General features: G+C 44.6%; 2 protein-coding genes across 2 annotated transcripts; one reads left to right on the forward strand and one right to left on the reverse strand.

The window, feature by feature from the left end:
• Positions 1–474: 474 nt before the first annotated feature.
• LOC139419216 (insulin receptor substrate 1-B) lies at positions 475–11,815 on the reverse strand. The gene is made up of 3 exons (XM_071169196.1): positions 11,434–11,815; positions 6,448–9,741; positions 475–482 (listed from the first exon to the last, which is right to left on the reverse strand). The coding sequence occupies exons 1-3, from the start codon at positions 11,792–11,794 to the stop codon at positions 475–477; spliced, it is 3,663 nt and encodes a 1,220-aa protein (XP_071025297.1). The 5' UTR covers positions 11,795–11,815.
• A 5,893-nt stretch (positions 11,816–17,708) lies between these two features.
• Positions 17,709–20,944, forward strand: LOC139418318 (uncharacterized). Its single transcript, XM_071167683.1, has 3 exons — positions 17,709–18,654; positions 18,765–19,124; positions 19,348–20,944. Exons 1-3 carry the CDS (start codon positions 18,081–18,083, stop codon positions 19,926–19,928), a joined length of 1,515 nt encoding a protein of 504 aa, XP_071023784.1. The 5' UTR covers positions 17,709–18,080; the 3' UTR covers positions 19,929–20,944.
• The last annotated feature ends 894 nt before the right edge of the window (positions 20,945–21,838 follow it).

Raw genomic sequence — 21,838 nt, forward strand, 5'->3', positions numbered from 1 at the left:
GTTTTCCCTCTCACAGACCAGTTCCAGATTCCCTGTGTAAAAATGTCTACAAACAAAACATTAGGCACTTTTTAAAAAGTATAATATATATATAGATGTATTTATTTATGTAGCTTTCATCAACATATGTATACTATATACTTTTTAGTATGTACCTTTCTACTATTTCACATTTGTATAACAATTTCCATAAGATTATGTTAAGGAAAAAAACAAACAAATGTAATCTTGATTGGCTATATTCTTCTACCTCAGCGAACCCTGTTGTGTTGGTTTGGACCAGTAGTCTTTTGGCACACATTAGTATTGGATAGCAACAACTGGACAGGATGACAAAGAGTTAATGATGATTTGATGGGCTTGCCTTCACCTCTCTTACTCCTCTTCCAGTGAGAAAGGTCAACCAATCCCACCATGGTTAGTTAGGAGAGTGCTGCTCAACGCCAGGAGCCATGTCCAGATGAAGATGGATCATTAACATTCTGAAAGAAAAGAGGAAATGTAGATGTTAACAAACAAATCATAACAAAACCCAAAAGGAGAGGTCTGGATCTAAGATTTACACCTTCGTAGCCTAATGGGAAAATCTCTTGCTCCATCTCGCTCACATATGGCTGTATCTGTAATGTCAATCAATAGAACGTTTTTCTTGTCTTCCTCGCTGTCTGTACACAGGTCATTTAACAATGCCACTAGAATATTTTTCAGTCTGAGAGTGAGCTATACGGAATCCCCCACCCATTTCATTATGTGACATTTTTGAAAGCCGCAACAAATAAATTAATTTCTGTTTTGGATTTAGCATTACAAAAGCATGGGTTTTGAAAGATAAATTAACATTACATCTGTGACTGTATCACTGAAGTAAAGCAGGTTTAGTTAACACACAAATTGCACACAGCACAATAGAACATTCAGGAAGAAAAGAGAATCGTCACAGGGCCACTGTGACGAATGATCTCTCATGGAAGTGTTGAAGTGGATGTTTGTGGGCATCACTATAGAGTAAGTAGAACGACACAGAAGGATATCAGGGTTCTGCTTGGGAGCAACCAGCTTGGGGATGAGGATTGGAGCCAAACAGGGCAAAGGGGAGTAAACACTAAACCCAAACACAAAACAAGGGGCGCTTGGCATGCTGGGGAAGTGTTTCAGTGGTGGCAACAACACAACACATTCCACTCCTGCTACACTAGATATGAGTCAACAAAATAACAACAGCAGACCCGTTATAATGTGATCAAATCAAATAATAATGCATTTTGAAAATAACAAAATATTTGTAGAGTCTGAAGAAACCGTTTTTAAACAGGGTAGCCTACGGTCACTCACTACTCATCTACAGCACAGGAAGCACAGACAAAAATACTTGATGAATCCACCTCAGATCAGAGTGATTCTGCTCTGTTCTGCCCACCAGCCACATCTGTCTCCTCCACTGTTACAGTTAATGCTCCTGTAGTTCCCTCAGTCAGCGCTGGAAACTCTCAACACAAGCACTTGTGTAAAGAGCTGAAATAAGGACTTCTCTTTCCTTCTTACCACACTCCTCAAGAGTTCTCAGCACTCTTCTCTCTCTAATTCCTTTTGATTACAAAAGTGCAACACGCGGGATATGAACCCAGGTCTCCAACAGGAGCAACCAACATCTTAGACCATTAGACCAAGAGGAAATTCCCTGTTGGCTCAAGGGCAGACACTGGTTTCGAAGTTTGCAGGCATAGCTACCTAAACAAGTGACCATGTCCAACTCATGTCCACTACAAAATCATCTGCATTCTGTTGCCATAATTCAATATTTCAACATCCACAACTAAATACAAATCATTCAGCCCCAACTATTCATATCTCAATTTGACGGCAGTAAAGAAAATGTCAATGACAATCCATAACCCTCTCTCGTCTCCTGCATCATCCTCTATTCCAATGCAGGCTTTGTTCCCTTTAAAAAAACACCTCCAGTCAATGGGTCATGCACTCTGGAATCCATCTCTATAAAACATACAAACACAACATCTTACGGTATTTGCCATGTGAAAGCCAAAAGACAACAAGACACCCAGACATTAACACAAACACCTGGCGACAGTCCTAGCCCCTCCACCTCCACCCATGTGAAATGGCTCATTACCAGCAGACAAATCAATTAGCTTCGCTCTCTGAACGCCTACTTGTGAAAATGAGAGACTCTCATTATACAACCCTCAGCCTGGCAGACGGCTCAACACTTCTTCTCACAGACCGGGATCCAAGCTGCACATCAGACATGGCTGAAAGCTTTAGGGTGAAAACAAGGATCCATAGATCAAGTGTATTTGGCTGGCTGAGTGTTGAATGTTGCACTGAGAGGAGTAACCACTTTCACGTTTGGTGATTGTTGTTGCCACACAAGAGCTGTGTGGGCTGTTTAATCACACACTAAAGGATAAGCACCTTGGGGTTGATGAAATGGCTTCATAACAAGGAGGAGATGAAGAAGAGAGTGTGAAAATAGGTTGTGAAGGTGAAAACAGCCTGGGTGGAACAGGGCAATTTGGCAAGGGTGGGTGGGGGCAGAAGGATCAGGATAAAAACAACAACACTTTCAGTGGCATTACTAAGGAAACGAAGCGAATAGGACTTCCTTTGACGTAAGGAAAATCAAAGAACCAAAAATACCTGCCTCCTTTCTCCAGGCTCTGTAACATACTGCACATGCTGCTGACACATGGCTCAGGAGTCATTATTTGACATACAGTGGGGCAAAAAAAGTATTTAGTCAGCCACCAATTGTGCAAGTTCTCCCACTTAAAAAGATGAGAGAGGCCTGTAATTTTCATCATATGTACACTTCAATTATGACAGACGAAATGAGAAACAAAATCCAGAAAATCACATTGTAGGATTTTTTATGAATTTATTTGCAAATTATGGTGGAAAAATAAGTATTTGGTCACCTACAAACAAGCAAGATTTCTGGCTCTCACAGACCTGTAACTTCTTCTTTAAGAGGCTCCTCTGTCCTCCACTCGTTACCTGTATTAATGGCACCTGTTTGAACTTGTTATCAGTATAAAAGACACCTGTCCACAACCTCAAACAGTCACACTCCAAACTCCACTATGGCCAATACCAAAGAGCTGTCAAAGGACACCAGAAACAAAATTGTAGACCTGCACCAGGCTGGGAAGACTGAATCTCCAATAGGTAAGTAGCTTGGTTTGAAGAAGTCAACTGTGGGAGCAATTATTAGGAAATGGAAGACATACAAGACCACTGATAATCCCCCTCGATCTGGGGCTCCATGCAAGATCTCACCCCGTGGAGCCAAAGTAATCACAAGAACGGTGAGCAAAAATCCCAGAACCACACGGGGGGGGGGGGGGGGGGCTAATGAATGACCTGCAGAGAGCTGTGACCAAAGTAACAAAGCCTACCATCAGTAACACACTACGCTGCCAGGGACTCAAATCCTGCAGTGCCAGATGTGTCCCCCTGCTTAAGCCAGTACGTCCAAGCCCGTCTGAAGTTTGCTAGAGAGCATTTGGATGATCCAGAAGAAGATTGGGACAATGTCATATGGTCAGATGAAACCAAAATATAACTTTTTGGTAAAAACTAAACTCGTTGTGTTTGGAGGACAAAGAATGCTGAGTTGCATCCAAAGAACACCATACCAACTGTGAAGCATGGGGGTGGAAACATCATGCTTTGGGGGTGGAAACATCATGCTTTGGGGCTGTTTTTCTGCAAAGGGACCAGGACGACTGATCCGTGTAAAGGAAAGAATGAATGGGGCCATGTATCGTGAGATTATGAGTGAAAACATCCTTCCATCAGCAAGGGCATTGAAGATGAAACGTGGCTGGGTCTTTCAGCATGACAATGATCCCAAACACACCGCCCGGGCAACGAAGGAGTGGCTTCGTAAGAAGCATTTCAAGGTCCTGGAGTGGCCTAGCCAGTCTCCAGATCTCAACCCCATAGAAAATCTTCGGAGGGAGTTGAAAGTCTGTGTTGCCCAGCAACAGCCCCAAAACATCACTGCTCTAGAGGAGATCTGCATGGAGGAATGGGCCAAAATACCAGCAACAGTGTGTGAAAACCTTGTGAAGACTTACAGAAAACGTTTGACCTCTGTCATTGCCAACAAAGGGTATATAGCAAAGTATTGAGATACATTTTTGTTATTGACCAAATATTTATTTTCCACCATAATTTGCAAATAAATTCATTAAAAATCCTACAATGTGATTTTCTGGATTTTTCTTCCTAATTTTGTCTGTCATAGTTGATGTGTACCTATGATGAAAATTATAGGCCTCTCTCATATTTTTAAGTGGGAGAACTTGCACAATTGGTGGCTGACTAAATACTTTTTTGCCCCACTGTACGCTGACAGCAAACAATCTCTACCACAGGTAATGAAGACCACTGACACTGGTCTTCAGTCATCCGGTTCTAAAGGAGGATATCATGTAACCTAACCTGTATTCCACAGTTCTTTAAACACGGCTTACCCTAAAGGGTCTCCTTGACCTGAGAAGTAGTCATTAATTAGACCAGCAGTAAACACTCTAGAAAAGGGTGTCCTTGCAACAGTAACAATAGCATTTATAAAGGCAATCATCATGTAAAACAGCTAAGAGGGTAAAGGTTACAACGAAACAAACAGTCAAACTTGTTTTCTGTGTGTACTCCAGAATTAAGAATTCATTAACTGTATTTGGGTAGAATTAAGGGGGAGGTAAATATTGTGTGTATTTCTCTCTCTACCCAATTAAATACCAGTGTAATCCAGAGGTGGTGGGGCCAGGGTAGGCCTTTATCAGGTTGTATAAACTAAAACAGTGCTAGTTTACCACACAGAGCATCTGCTGTGTTCTTAGGCTATTAATGCTAAGAATTTTACATAATAGTTGGGTGCCAGTGCCACTCCGATCTACTGCAACCCCTATACAATGGAAGACATTATTTATCCAGCCATCATTGGGCTACATTTTAGCTTTCATAAGCCAGCACAATCCATTGTCTAGAACATCCTGATCTCATAGCATTTCATATTATTATGTACGTAAATCCGTGACTCTCCATTTAATGATATGTTACAATTCGTATGATATGTGTTACTTTGTGAATGTCCATCACCCATTTCATATGATATGTTACAAATTACAATTTGTATTATATGTTACGAATATGCTAAATGTATCATATGTTACAAATTCTAGATAGCTGGCTAATGTTACCTAGGCTATGGGTTAGGGGTTAGGGGTTAGGGTTAAGTTTAGGAGTTAGATTAAAGGGGTTAAAGTTAGGGTTAGGGGAAGGGTTAGTTAAAAGGGTTAAGGTAAGGGGAAGGGTTAGCTAACATGCTAATTAGTTGCAAAGTTGCTAATTAGCTAAAATGCTAAAGTTATCCACGATGAGATTTGAACACAACTTTTGGGTTGGTAGACATTTGCGTTATACGCCCACCTATCCACTCCACTTTAGATTTTTCCTTAAGTAACCATCTGTGTTATGTGACCATATCAAATGTAACATATCATACTAATTTGAGTGTCACGGATTTAAGTTTACTATGTTACGTGTATTCTAGGAGACCAGGCTGCTCAGAGAAGGACAAAAAGGTGACATGGTTTATTTGAGAAAGGAGTATTTGTGTTACATGCTTCCCTCTGTATAAAAATGACTTTGCCCTTGCAAACTCTGATGGTGATATAAGATGCTTTTTCAACTCAAGGGAGGCAGAAGTCATTTTAAGTAAGGATGCCAGCCAACACCTCAACTCTGAGCCTCAACCCTGCGCATTTTTGTATACATTTCTTTACTTCAATTGATTTAGTAAATCTTTTCTTAACTGTTATTTTTCTTAAACCTGCATTGTTGGTTAAGGGCTTGTAAGGAAGTAAAGAAGCATTTCACAGTGCATGTGTAAAATTTGATTTGAAGAAATTGTGTGCAAGAAATTTACTCCATAACAAAGATTTCGGTAACACTTTCTCTGACACCCAGCGTCATAACAGAATGCCAAAAGGTTGTAAAGCTGTCATCAAGGCAAAGGGTGGCTACTTTGAAGAATCGAATATAAAATATTTTGGGATTTGTTGAAAACTTTTTTGGTTACTACATGATTCCATATGTGTTATTTCATAGTTTTGATACCTTCACTATTATTCTACAATGTAGAAAATAGTCAAAATAAAGAAAAATCCTAGAATGAGTAGATGTGTCTAAACTTTTGACTGGCACTGTATATATATATTTTTATTGACCATATTAAATTATAATTGTATTTACGCACACATTGATGTCAGACAATGTACCACAATGCTCTGTTGCTAATGACTGGGATGAATGCAGGAGCAGATTTAAGGAGCAGGACAAGACACCCTCTTTTTGGTAAAATAAATGACTAACATACCCATTAGTGTGTGTTTGAGTGATAACACAGAGTACCTTTACCTTTTCCATCTTTCCTGCTGCTCTGGTGAAGTGCCCTCAGCTCCTCTGATTTGAAGAAATCAATACTGGCGTAGCCAGGGTTGTTCCCCAAACCAGTAATGTCTCCCATCATGACTCCCCCACCAGCCCCATTGTGGACTGGAGCGAAGATGTTATGGGGGGCAGTGGCTCCCCCCTCCAGTTCATTCTGAGAGCTGTCCTTATTAAAGGCCAGGTCCAGATCAATGTAGTTAAGGCCTTGTTTAGCAGACCCAGAGGACGAAGCCTGGGATGCGACTGCATCTGACTGGGCATTCTCCCATAGTGAACCCCTCTCTAGTCCTCCTTGTCGATGAGGTGCTGCTGCTTGGGCACTATCCAAGAACAAGGAGCCTGAGGAGGACAGCTGGAGGGGGAGAGGGGGAGGAGTAATGATGAATGTCTCAGAGCGGTGGCGTCTCCGTCCCAGTTGGTCGCCCCTGCCAACCCTGTCTCTGGCCAGCCTGCTGCTCTGGTTCTGGTCAGGAGATGAGTAGGACCTTGCTGAGGGGAAGTCCAAGCCTGATTCCTGCTCCATTGATGAAGCTTGGGCAGCATGCATGGCGGGCGCTGCAGGGTTAGGCTCTGAAACTATGCTGAAGGCCATCTCTGTGTAGTTTGTATATGAAGTGGGTAAGTCTGTTGGCACTGCAGCCCTATGCCCACCTACAATGCCCTCTGCTGCCCTATGAGAGGGCCTATTACGGGCCACAACTGGGGGCTTGGGGGCAATAGCTGGGGGCGGGCAAAAAGGTGATTTAACAGGGGTCCCAGTGGATGGGCAAGGGGAGTTTCCCAACCCCAAATCCATGTTGACGTACTCAGTAGAGGCAGCCAAGGCAGCGGAGGTGGCCAGCGGTGCAGAGAAGCTGCGGGGGAGGTTGGTGGAGCCACCGTGGCAGAGGGCTGGACGGTGACGGGGCCTCTGGGTTCCATGGGTCACTGACAGTCCGTGCTCTGGCCCCCACTGGCCCCCTCTCCTACCCCCCACGTCACCACCCCTGAACACTATGCTGACATACTCCCCAGGGCTCTGAGGCTCTGTGGGGAAGAGGTTCTCCTTAACCCTGGGCAAGGTGTTAGCTTTAGACATGTCCACAGACACACTGAGGGGACGAGGCTTCCTCTGCTGGCCCCCTGGGCCATGCGATACACGTTTCTGCTGATAGGATCCATCCTTAGAGCGTGCTCCCCCGTTCCTGAACCCTGGCCCTGTTCTTGTTAGTCGTAGCCCTCCCCCAGCTGCCACTGACATGGGCCGATCCTCCAGGCTCTCACTGCTAGCTGAGCTGGAAGAGAAGGAGGAAGAGGAGAGGGAGAGTTGACAGCCTCCTGCAGGGCCAACTGTGGCTGTGTCCCTCTTGCTGTAGCCCACTTGTCCACCCCGGTTTCCAGCACTGTCTTGGTCACTATGACCCCCCTCCTTCCTTTTCCCTTGATCCAAGTCATCCTCAAAGCGTGTGGAGAGCGTGTGTTTGTAGGATCGTGGCAGAGAGAAGTAGGAGTATACCATCTTGTGTTGTAGCGGGTTCTGTTCAGGTTGCGAGGGGGGTGTGCTGCAAGCCGAGCGGATGCTGATAGGAGACATGTTCATGTAGTCACTGCCAGCCCGGCTCTCCATGCTGCCCCGGCTCCCCCATATGGCCATTCCATGCATGTCTGGGGAGCAGCTGCTGTTGGGGGACATGACCATGTAGCCCTCGGAGACAGGCAGACTGATGTGTTGGGGGGGGGACACGCTGCTGTTGGGGGTCATGGCCATGTACTCATCATCAGCCCCAGGCTTGGCGCTGACGTCAGACACGGCCACAGACAGGGAGAGGGAAAAAGGAGGAGCCGTCACTCCAGGTAACATGGACATGTAGCCACTGTCCACTGGTCCCCCTCCTCCTCCTCCCGCCTCTCCTCGGACCACATCAACCCTCACTTGGGTCTCCCCAACGACGGACCCTGCTTCCAAGCCCCCTGCTGCGAAGCCTCCTGATCCGCGCCGCCGTGACACAAAGGCGTCCCTGCTAACACTCCGTGACATGACGGCGTACTCTTGGTCCGTTTCCTCCTCTTCCTCCTTCCTACGAGGGGCCAGGCATTCGTGGGCAGTCAGGGGCAGGGAGGCCCTCTTGCTGAGGAGTCTGCGCTCTGCCTCACACTCCCTGCTGGAGGAGCGCCGCAGCATCCTGCGGCCCTGAGGACGCTGATGGGACCCAGGGAGGCTCTCTCTCTGGCCCATCACTATGTAGCTGGAAGAGCCCTCTACATGAGCATGGTGTCCCATTCCACCATTGGACCCTCCAGGTAGACTGGGGACCAGTAGGGAGTGCTCTCCAGGGCTGGAGCCATACTCGTCTGAGGAGCCATAGTCACTAGGGGAACCCGACACAGATACTCTCTGAGGGACGCGGGTGTAAGAACAGATCGCTACACCTCCCATTGCCCCTCCGACTAGTCCACACTCTGAGCCATGACCAGAGCTGGAGGAGAGGCTTGGGGCTGGGGAGGTGGCTGGGTTGGGGGTGTAGCGGGCCAGGCTGAGAGTGATCTTAGCTGGGGTTGGAGCTCTGGTGGGCTTAGGTCTCAGGGTGGGTGTAGTGGAACAAGATCCGTTCAGGCTGGGACTGGAGCTTGCCCATGCCCCTCTGGCTCCACCTCCACCCTCCTCCGTCCTTCCCCCGATGCTGGCTGTGCGTGCCCTGGGGAACCCGTGGCGTGGCGTTGGTGAAGTGCTGGTGCAGTTGGCCCCACCTGCTCCAGGGGTCTCAGTCCGGGCTCGTCTGCCAAAGCCCACCTGGCTGGGGGGCAGATTGGGGTGGTGGCGGCGGGTGGGGACACTGATGGGGTTGGAGGCGGTGCCCCCGCCGCCTGTAGCACCCACAGACTGAGACTTACTGCGCTGGCGGAACTCCTCACTCAGTGCCTTCATGGCCTCCAGCAGGGTCTCATGCATGTTCTGGGCCACCACCGAGTCCTCCACCTGCATCCAGAACTCCCCAGGCCCCGTCATGGCCGAGCGGCCCACCTCGATGAAGAAGAAGTTCTCTGAGTGGCCGCAGCGACGCACATTCATCAGTTGTAGGACCACGGCGGCCACGTCAGAGTTGAGCTTAACAAAGTTGACCGTCTTGTCGGTCAGGCACAGACGGTGGATGCCCACTAGATTTCGGGCCTGGCCAAGCCCTTTAGGCCACACCTTGACCTGCCACACCTCCTTGAAGGTGGGGCTTGGAGGAGAGGGGAGTCCACACTCTCCACCACTACCACAGTCCTCTGGGTTTTTACCTGCAGAAAATCAGGATGAAGACACATCTCTATAAACAACAAGACATAAAACTATGCAAATAGATATAGAGACAGAGAAAGCAAGACAAATTTCGGAAATAGAATTGACAATATTCGTAGGAATCGTGGGGTAGCACAAGACGAGAGTTGACAGTCAGGAGACAAAAATATTGTATACAATATTCATATATTATCAAGGTTAGAGTGACCATCAGTTGTAGCACAATCAGCACATTTAGACACTGAACTCTGACTGGTTAAATATGTGACGAGCCTCATCATTCATCCATGCAGGTTCTGTTTCATGAATGCATTCATAATAAACATTCATTGAACAAAAACACTCATGTAACAAAAACCCATCCTGCTGCATTATGGTTTAGAGCGTGTGTTGGATTGACATTTGATATTGTGTGAATAAGGCCGTTCTTCAACACTATTTCTATAAAAAATATTATTGGGTTGGTACAATAAAGACTGTTAATAATCATGAAAATTGTCAATCTTTATAACCTACAACATGTAAATACTCTGTAACTACAGATTTATTACAAAAGGTAGCCTAGCGGTTAAGAGCTTTGGGCCAGTAACCGAAAGGTTGCTGGTTCGAATCCCTGAGCCCACTAGCTGAAAAATATTTCGATGTGGCCTTGAGCAAGGTACTTAACCCGAATGGCTCGAGTAAGAAGAGACAGCTAAATTACTAAAATGTCAAATGTAAATATAAAATACTGACCATCGCATTGTAACTCCAGATGTGTTTCATTTAGCAACATTATTGCTCCCCTGAAGAAACCCACATCTATTCCTAGGTCTACTGTTTAATTTGTGTAAAAGCTGTAGTCTATAGACGTTAATGACATTGGCCTATTTAAAAATTAAAAAAATACCATAACCAGAGGTGTAAAATAAAGAAGAAATAATACAAATCATATGCAATAAAATATAGCCACATTATTACAATCATTATTAAGATGATTGATTCCACATTACTACTGAAACGATAGCAGGGTTGGGGTTAGTGTTACAGCATAACAACCTAAACACGAGGGAAACCGATAGAAACCAGTTTTTCAATGAAAGCACGCAGACGCTGCGGATTTCCTCCCTGCCAGGCAACGCCATAGCACAGAAATGTAGGTTATGCGCACGACATGCAGAGGGACGTGTAGAAAAACAAAAACAGAGAGCACTCGGGTGCATGGCTGCGTCCTCTGCAGTAAACGCTTTGAACGATGTTGTGCTGCAGCCTATTTGGTCGCGAATGCGAAGAAAAAATCCTATTGGTTCATGCACGTTGCAATAATTGTGTAGGCTAACATGCAGCAAAATGAAAATGGCAAAAAAATATTGGTTAATATACCAATAAATGATTCAGATAAGCTACTGCTCAGACACACCGCATGCAGTGGTCCACCACCTCTCTTGAACTGATATGCAACTGTTCATTGGATAGGCCTGTATGTAATATTTATAATAGCAATATCATGTATTTAAGGTAATATACGCCAAATTTCTACAAAGAGCATCGCACGTGTGATGGGCAATAAAAAAAATAAAACATGTTATCGCGTTACAGATCTGAATGTGTAATTGATGTCAATCCAGAATGGCTAGCTGGACCAACACTGGCCAATGGAGACTAAATGTGCAAGGAGAATATTGGGCATAGTAAACCCTTGTATGACTTACATTTCCACTGAAGGTCCAGCATGGCCTGGTACCATTCATTCTGGACATCCTCACTGTCTGCTGCAATGGCAAAGCTCTCCCCGCGGGTATACATCACTATCATGTGCTTGTTCTTGGAATCCGCCCGCTTGTTGATGTTGAAGCAAGTCTCCAGATTCAGCGCTTTTTTCGGGACAGGTGACTTGCTTCGGAATTTCTTCTCGTTCTCATAATATTCTAGACGGGCAGGGCCCTCTTCCGAGGCTTCCCTCAAAACGAAAAATCGCCGGTGCATAGATTTCTGCTTACGGAGATACCCGCTTTTCCGAACGTCCTCGTAGCTCTGCTGCTGTTGTAGCAGCTCTGCTGCATGGTTCTCCATTACTAGACAGGTCTCTTGTTTTGCTTGCTTAAAATCTCCCCACTAAAACGAGCAGACAATTCATTAATTATAGCCACATTCCTCTTCTCCTTCTCATATTATCCATAGAGTGAAGCATTAAACGTGCGTGCCCGGAATAAGCGAGCTAATTTGAACATGTGCTATTTATATCAAATCAGCTTTTTCCCTCGTCTGCGTGCACACACAGGCGTGCACATGCGGCGAGCGACGTCTGCACACTGCTCCCTATAGCCAACCTATGCTGCTTGCTGGAGTACTAGGACTACTCCTACTCAGTCTATTTACTGTAGCCTGACCTACTACTCTGCATGGACTCTCACATTGATGCATGTTCATCTACTGCACAGTGATAGCCTGTTATCGCATGTTTCACCGATGGACTGATCAATAAATATCCATATGTTAGCCAATAGGCTAAGTCCTATAATTAGCCTATTTATGTGCTTACAGAAGTGCACCTCTTAATTAACTAGCCAGAAGGAGAAAATAAGAGCAGTCAACTACGGAATATATTTTTGCTAGCCATATCACTCAATTTCTATCCCAACATTTTTTATTAAATTATTCAATGCCGAATCCTTTCTCCTGAGCATTGACATATTTATCAAATCATGCTTTCATCAGAGCGTTTGCGACACCCGTTGGTCACTCCCTGTATGGGTTTATATTTTTGAACATTTTGTGGGCTATACATCAAGCAGACTGCATTGATCTGCCCAGGAGAAGCTACAGGCAATACCAACAGTATCCCTTTTTGGGCGCATAAGTAAACGTTCAGCACCGTGGACAGCACCGAGGTCAGCGCTGAAAGCAAAAAGATTAATGCTGATTCAGCAACCACATCCGTGAACAGCGCCACAGTCAGCTTTTCAACACCACCACCGTTAACAGCGCTGCAGTCAACTCTTCAGCACCATGACTGTGAACAGCGCCGTGGTCAGCGCTTCAGCACCACATCTGCGGACAGGGCCACAGTCAATTACTCAGCACCTTGCCACAGAGTTTTCAAACCACATACACAGTTTACAGCAGGTATAAAGGTGCAGCGAAATGCTTATGTGCTATCTTCCTCAACAAAACATTACATTAATCATCAATAACAATCAAAAGAGTCAAGTAACAAGTAGATGAAGTAATAGAAGAGGTAGTTTGCATAGTAATAATGCTTTATTTACACTATTTACAAATAAACTAAAAGTATGAGGACACCCCTTCAAGATAATGGATTCAGCAATTTCAGCCCCAGGTGTTGCTGACAGGTGTATAAAATTGAGCACACAGCAATTCAATCTCCATAGACAAACATTGGCAGTAGAATGGCCCGATCTGAAGAGCTCAGTGACTTTCAGTGTGGCATTGTCATAGGATGCCACCTTTCCAGCAAGTCAGTTCCTCAAATTTCTTCCCTACTAGAGCTGCCCTGTTAAGTGCTGTTATTATGAAGTGGAAATGTCTAGGAGCAATAACGGCTCAGCCGCGAAGCGGTAGGCCACATAAGCTCACAGAGCAGGACCGCAGAGTGCTGAATCACGTAGCACGTATAAATTGCCTGTCCTCCGTTGCAACACTCACTACCAAGTTCCAAACTGCCTCTGGAATCAACATCAACACAATAGCTGTTTGTCGGGAGCTCCATGAAATGGGTTTCCATGGCCGAGTAGCACACAAGCCTAAGATCACCATGCGCAATGCCAAGCGTCGGCTGGAGTGGTGTAAAGCTCATTGCCATTGGTCTCTGGAGCAGTGGAAATGCGTTCTCTGGAGTGATGAATCACACTTCACCATCTGGCAGTCCTACGGACGAATCTGGGTTTGGCGGCTGCCAGGAGAACGCTACCTGCCCCAATGAATTTGGAGGAGGAGGAATGGTCTGGGGCTGTTTTTTAATGGCTCGAGCTAGGCCCTTTAGTTCCAGTGAGTGGAAACCTTAACGCTACAGCATACAATGACATTCTAGACGATTCTGTGCGTCCAACTTTGTGGCAACAGTTTGGGGAAGGCACTTTCCTGTTTCATCATGACAATGCCTCTTGCACAAAGCGAGGTCCATACAGAAGTGGTTTGTTGAGATTGGAAGAACTTGACTGGCCTGCACATAGCCCTGACCTCAACCCAATCAAACACCTTGGGGATGAATTGGAACGCCGACTGCATACCAGGTCTAATCGCCCAACATCAGTGCCCGACCTCACTAATGCTCTTATGGCTGGATGGAAACAAGTCCCTGCAGCATTTTCCCAACATTTATTGGACGGCCTTCCCCTTAAGAGGGGAAGCTGTTATAGCATCAAAGGGGGGACCAACTCCATATTAATACCCATGATTTTGGAATGAGACGTTCGGCAAACAAGTGTCCACATACTTTAGGTAATGTAGTCAAATCAAATCAAATCAAATTTATTTATATAGCCCTTCGTACATCAGCTGATATCTCAAAGTGCTGTACAGAAACCCAGCCTAAAACCCCAAACAGCAAGTAATGCAGGTGTAGAAGCACGGTGGCTAGGAAAAACTCCCTAGAAAGGCCAAAACCTAGGAAGAAACCTAGAGAGGAACCAGGCTATGTGGGGTGGCCAGTCCTCTTCTGGCTGTGCCGGGTGGAGATTATAACAGAACATGGCCAAGATGTTCAAATGTTCATAAATGACCAGCATGGTCGAATAATAATAAGGCAGAACAGTTTAAACTGGAGCAGCAGCACGGTCAGGTGGACTGGGGACAGCAAGGAGTCATCCTTGCTGTCGGAAGGCCGTCCAATAAATGTTGGAAAAATGCTGCAGGGACTTGTATTAAGTGTGTTGTGGAATCAATATTATAGAATAGAATAGCAGCATTGACTGTGTGTGTGTGTGTTTATGGGTGTTTGTGTGTAAGGTTGTGTGTGTGTAGTCAGTGCAAATAATTTCTAAGGTGCTGATAGTCTCTTCGATGCAAATAGTCTGTGCAGGTCAAAGGTGCAGATAGTCTGTGCAGAGAGACAGCTAGGTTTAGTCTGATGGCCTCCTACCAGCAGTCTGATGGCCTGGTGGTAGGAGCTGTCTCTGAGCCTTTTTGTCTGTGACCCGATACTCCGATACCTCTTGCCAGATGGTAACCGAGTGAACACTCCGCGGCTCGGGTGACTATCTTTTGGGCCTTCCTCAGACACCGCCTGGTGTAGATGTCCTGGAGGGCAGGTCGCTCGCCCCCAGTGATGTATTGTGATGCATCCTCCGTAGGGCCTTCTGGTTGAAGACAGAAGGTTGCAAGTTCAAACCCCCGAGCTGACAAGGTACAAATCTGTCGTTCTGCCCCTGAACAGGCAGTTAACCCACTGTTCCTAGGCCGTCTTTGAAAATAAGAATGTGTTCTTAACTGACTTGCCTAGTTAAATAAAGGTATAAAACAAATGTTTAAAAAAGGTCTGGATTACATGACAGAGAGAACTTGTTGCGAAGGGGAGAGCCTTGTGATACATCAGAGAGAGTGTATTTTGTTACACAATACAGCAGTGAAGCAGAGAACATTAAAAGAATCAATGACGGCCTAGGAACAGTGGGTTAACTGCCTGTTCAGGGGCAGAACGACAGATTTGTACCAAGGTGTCTGGCTAGACTGTAAACTCTCCTTCCAGACTCATATCAAACATCTCCAATCTAAAATCAAATCTAGAGTCGGCTTTCTATTCCGCAACAAAGCCTCCTTCACTCACGCCGCCAAACTTACCCTAGTAAAACTGACTATCCTACCGATCCTCGACTTCGGCGATGTCATCTACAAAATAGCTTCCAATACTCTACTCAGCAAACTGGATGCAGTTTATCACAGTGCCATCCGTTTTGTTACTAAAGCACCTTATACCACCCACCACTGCGACCTGTATGCTCTAGTCGGCTGGCCCTCGCTACATATTCGTTGCCAGACCCACTGGCTCCAGGTCATCTACAAGTCCATGATAGGTAAAGCTCCGCCTTATCTCAGTTCACTGGTCACGATGGCAACACCCACCCGTAGCACGCGCTCCAGCAGGTGTATCTCACTGATCATCCCTAAAGCCAACACCTCATTTGGCCGCCTTTCGTTCCAGTTCTCTGCTGTCTGTGACTGGAATGAATTGCAAAAATCGCTGAAGTTGGAGACTTTTATTTCCCTCACCAACTTCAAATATCTGCTATCTGAGCAGCTAACCGATCGCTGCAGCTGTGCATAGTCTATCGGTAAATAGCCCACCCAATTTTACCTACCTCATCCCCATACTTTTTATATGTATTTACTTTTCTGCTCTTTTGCACACCAGTATCTCTACCTGTACATGACCATCTGATCATTTATCACTCCAGTGTTAATCTGCAAAATTGTAATTATTCGCCTACCTCCTCATGCCTTTTGCACACAATGTATATAGACTCTCTTTTTTTCTACTGTGTTATTGACTTGTTAATTGTTTACTCCATGTGTAACTCTGTGTTGTCTGTTCATACTGCTATGCTTTATCTTGGCCAGGTTGCAGTTGTAAATGAGAACTTGTTCTCAACTAGCCTACCTGGTTAAATAAAGGTGAAATATATATATATTTTTTAAATCAGTCAAAATAATTGGGGAATCTTCCAAAGTGATACGCTACTACGCCAAGTCTTCCCTGAGCCACATTTCATTAACTGCAAAACCACTCATGTCATCTATAGATTGGAATGTCCACAGTGCAACGTGTTCTACATTGGACAGACAAAGTCCAATGCACCTGAAACGCGGCGGATTTTTAAAACTTTGTTTCTATACAAATAAACGCATTTTAATTAATTATATGAAGAGGGCCTTGGTCCTCCTTTCTTTTTGATGACCAATTCACCCCTTTTACCAAAGAGCACCTTCTGTCTACCAAAATGTACTATTGTGAACCTTAGTAGCACTTCCCTTCCTCTTCTTTCTATTAGACCAGACTGGGGTTTGGGAAGTCAATGGGAGTGAAAAATGCATCCTAAATTGTACATTTTCTCAATCTAAGACACCATCTAGATTTGAGTCAATGTCTTAAAGGAAAATTCCATCCCAAAACTATCTTTTGGTATTTGTTTCATTAGTCCATTGTTAATATTGTTCCAAAAATGTTTTGCATGTCAGCAATCAAGTTTAAGAGATCTAACTTTCTAAATACAGAAATAGAGTCGGCTGTATTTCATACTGGTTGTATTTCTGTATTTAGAAAATTATATATCTTGAAAACTTAGTTACAAACCCACGTTTGAATTTTCATCAAAAACAACTGTTTAGTGAAGTAATGCCTTTGATTTGATGGCCTGCACATGCACAGTTCAGTAAAACATAACCATTAGGCCTAATGACGTCTTTCTGTGCATGAGTTTAGCTAGCATGTTGCCATGACATCGCTTACAAGCATGTTCGGGGATTTCTATTGGAAAAACAGTTTCTGTATAGGCTCTTTGACCAGCACCGTGGTCAGCTCTAAATGACCTGTGTTGTTGTGTGGCTAACAAAGGCATAAGACATTATGTATATTTTTTTGAAAAATCATACGCCCTTTAAAAGGGCATTAATTGCTAATTTGTTTAACTCTTTCCCCACAATGATCAAAACAATAATGGTTTACTCACTAATTTGCAAGTAGTCATCATTTCAAGCAGGGAAGGAAGGAAGGATGCATTTGGCGAACACGTATTCGAACAGGGCCATTTGATGTGAAATAGACGGCCAAGTAAGACTCAGCCCAGAGTTTAACATTTGCGTTTGTTTTTCACATGACTTGATAAACACATAACATTCGTCGTGTATATTCTAAATTCGGAGTTTCTATTAAACGAATTATAGTTACATGATCTATTATTTATCCTCTTGAAAGATATTGCTGTTGTAGTCTACAATTATGAAGGTACAGACACCGGTTGGCCCTAACCGCAAACAGGAAGAAACTTCCGCTTAGAGTCGAGGAAAGATACGAAATGGAAAGCGTGCAATAATTATTTAAACGTAACTTGAAATGATAGTCACAAAAGAATGTGAAACTAAGTGTTAGGTACAGTCTAAACGCTTTACTCGCTAGGTAAGTAAAGTGAAGAAGCGAAGGGACAGCGTTTAGGCAAGGAGTGATTATAGTGAGTACGCTCCCTGCCAGATAGAGCTGCTTATTATGCAGGCCTATGTAACTAGCCAAGCTAACACACTTAGGTACTAGTTAGCTTGTTTACCTGGTTTGAAAACATCTCTGGACATCAGTATTTTTCATAAGTAATGACTTCGGAGGTCAGAATTTGACGAGGGTAACACGAAAATGTCGGCAAACGTGAGTCCTCCAAACACCGCTTTAGTAGCGGAATTATCTTTCTCGTTTCAGGATGAATTGACTGCTACTATTCAAAATGCACTAGGAGTAGCAGTGGAGATAGCGGTGGTTGAGATTACAAAACTAGTCGGCCAAGTGTTGAGGGACGTGCGGGATCAAATGCACGAGACGCTGCGGGACAATAAGTCCTTAAAGTTTCGCTTGCAAGCAGCCGAACTTGAAATATGTGCAGCGCGAGGAGAGGATCGTCAAGTACAATCAATAATAGGGGAAAAAAACAGCACCAATAGTAGAATCCAACAGGTTCATCAGCAGCTGAATTCTCTAAACGTCTCACAAAATAAAATAAAATCAGGAAGCGAAGGAGAGCACAGAGTTCTTGAATCCAATCAGTCTCTTGGTACAACAAATGTTGGGGATGGGTATGAAGAATTTGAATCAGAAGTTGTTGATAACCCTGCATTTCTTAACGAGTCGTTTTGTGAGATCCGTGAGGATGGTAGGGTGTGCACTCAAGATATTAAACCGGATTATTTAACTTTAAATCAGGAAGATGAAGCTGGTAAGTTGGGACTGTCACTCACTACTATTGATTTACATTTAAAATGTTCTGTAACTTATTATTTCAGCAAAGCTATGATGCATGTTATCTATGTCAATATTTATTCACAGGGACTAAAGAAGAGGTTGTCTCAAACATGTACTCAGACAACCATGAAGATTTTAACCGAGCGTGCACAGAGCCAACCACGGGACATGATACATCAAGAGCCCATGCTGACGGCCATCCCTTCCCTGACGGTACCATGAAGGATGCAGATGTGAAGTGTCTGGTTGAGGTGAAGGTAGAGTCTGTAGACCTGGGAAGCAGTAGGAACTGTGGTCCCAATACTGGAGGGGGAGAAGAGGACTACTGTCCAGATGGTTTCTCCTTGGCTCAAACCAGGCTGCTGGATGATTGGAGGCCAGCGGCACTGCAGCTCCCACTCAGTGACCCAGACTCATTCACCCCCTCCACCAGCCACTCTCTATGTAAGTCCTGCACTAAGAACCTGCATACAAATTAAGCCTAGTCCTGGACTGAAAAAGCTATTTCAATAGAGAATGTTTAGTCCCGGACTAGCCTTAAGTTGTGTCTGGGACCCCAGCCCAAGTAGTTCTGTAGTAAATTGGTTTTGATCTCATGTCAGTGATGATGATGATAGAATTTCAAGTGGGTAATGGTTAATTCATTTTCTCTTCTTTGACTTTGAAGCGGACTCCCCCATCTTCACCCCAAACATACCAGACTTGGACATCCTATCATCTTCTTCAGCTATAGGTCTCCATGCAGGCTTTGGTAAACAACAGCAGTACCCACCCAGAGAGACTGCTGGGGCTTCCACCTCTCACTCACACCAGATGTACAGCCCTCAGACAGGTGATGTGAACAACATGGTTGCAGCACAGCACATCTGCAAGATCTGTGGAGAGAAGTTCCATCTGTCTGAGGAGCTGCGGCGACATCGTAGTCTTATTCACCCAAAGGATATGAACAAGCTCCCCAAGCGCAACCTCTACCCCCCTGGGCGGAGCCCGTACCACTGCTCCCTGTGTGGTCGAGACTTCAACCGCATGGAGCACCTGAAGATCCATCAGCGTATTCATACTGGAGAGAGGCCTTATGCCTGCACCGTGTGCAATGCACGCTTCCGTCACTCTTGGGCTCTCACAAGACACTTCCGTATTCACACAGGAGAGAAGCCCTACACTTGCAGCCAGTGTGGCAAGACTTTCCGAAACTGTGGGGGGCTGCGCTTTCACCAACGTACTCACTCAATGGGAGGGCTCGGCTGATAAGGCCTTCATGATGGACTGTAAAGGATGGAAAGACAGGGAGCAAGAAATGCACTGGGGATATACGCAGAGGGGGAAACATTTACTGTTATCAAATTTTTACATGCACTGAATACAACAGGTAGACCTTACAGTGAAATGCTTACTTACAAGCCCTTAACCAAAAATTCAGTTAAGAAAAATGTGTTAAATAAAAAATGGTTCAAAATACAAAATAATTAAAGAGCAGCAGTAAAATAACAGTAGCGAGGCTATATACAGGGGGTACCGGTACAGAGTCAATGTGCGGGGGCACAGGTTAGTCGAGGTAATATGTATATATGTAGGTAGAGTGACTATGCATAGATAATAAGCAGAGTAGCAGCAGTGGAGGAGGTTGGTAGACCTTTGATTAGCTATTCTGGAGTCTTATGGTTTGGGGGTAGAATCTGTTAAGCCTTTTTGACCTAGACTTGGCTCTCTGGTACCGCTTGCCATGCGGTAGCAGAGAGAACAGTCTATGACTAGGGTGGTTGGAGTCTGACCATTTTTAGGGCCTTCCTCTGGCACCGCCTGGTATAGAGGTCCTGGATGGCAGGAAGCTTGGCCCCAGTGATGTACTGGGTCGTATGCACTACCCTCTGTAGTGCCTTGTGGTCAGAGGCTGAGCAGTTGCCATACCAGGCAGTGATGCAAACCAGTCAGGATGCTCTCGATGGTGTAGCTCTTATGTATTAAAGCTTACTGTAAATGTTAATACATTTATCCTGTGTTTTACTGGAAGGAACAGAAATAATTGGAGTCAAAGGAGGCAGAACTTTGTGTGGAGCACAGTTGTTAGTCCGGTTCATTCAAGGTGAGATGAGATGGATCATTGATGTAGACTAATGTAGGGCTTGAAATATCCTGTTAAATGACAGTCTATTCCCAGACACATGAAATCAACTGGTTTTGTACTATGGCCTCGCTTATTTTACTGTAATGAAGGAGTCCCATGGAGATTGACATGTTTATGTATTAATACATCACAAAACAGATTTTGTGTCCTTTGTCTTTATTACCTCATGCTAGATGTATTCTGTCAAAACAAATCAGATTTCAATACAGAAACATGATCTTTAAATATTTCTTCGGGATTTCCCAAACTCTGTCCTGCGCCCACCCCCCACCCACCTTCTAGGTGCACATTTTGTTTTTTTGCCCAATCACTACACAGCTGATTCAAGTAATCAAAGATTGATAATGAGTTGGTTATTTTAATGTGTAATGCTAGGGCAAAAACCAAAACGTGCACCCATGGGGGGTCCCAGGACCAACTTTAGGAAGCCCGGATTACTGCAATCTACTGTACTGATCTGGGAGTTCCTCAATGATTCAGCTTTAGTTGAGGATCTAAATGCCTCAGCATGTATATGGAAAAGGTTTCCTCCCTAGTTTTAATCTAAGGTCAGGAGAATTATAGGATCCAGCTATACCACCACCAGTGGAGACTCCTCAGAGGAGGAAAAATGGCAAAACATTTAAAGTTATTTTCTTTAGACATACCTATACTAAATATATTAATGTCACCAAATAATTGATAAAAACACTTTTGCAATGAAGGTAGCCTCAACAGCACTCTTTAGGGTAGCGCCATAGTGTTGGCAGAGGACAGATAGGTTCCGTCCTCTGGGTACAGTGACTTCAATACAAACCTAGGAGGCTCATAGTTCTTACCCCCTTCCATAGACTTACACAGTAATTATGACAAGTTCCAGAGGACGTCCTCCAACGTGTTGTCCACCCAATCAAAGGATCAGATAATGAATCTAGTAGTGAAAGCATAAGCTACAACTAGCTAGCACTGCAGTGCAAAAAATGTGGTGAGTAGTTGACTTGAGAGAGAGAGAACAAGAATAGTTTTAACAGTTTTGAACAAATTATAACAAGTT

The sequence above is a fragment of the Oncorhynchus clarkii genome, chromosome 10 (genome assembly GCF_045791955.1).
Source record: "Oncorhynchus clarkii lewisi isolate Uvic-CL-2024 chromosome 10, UVic_Ocla_1.0, whole genome shotgun sequence".
NCBI classification, from domain to species: Eukaryota; Metazoa; Chordata; class Actinopteri; order Salmoniformes; family Salmonidae; genus Oncorhynchus; species Oncorhynchus clarkii.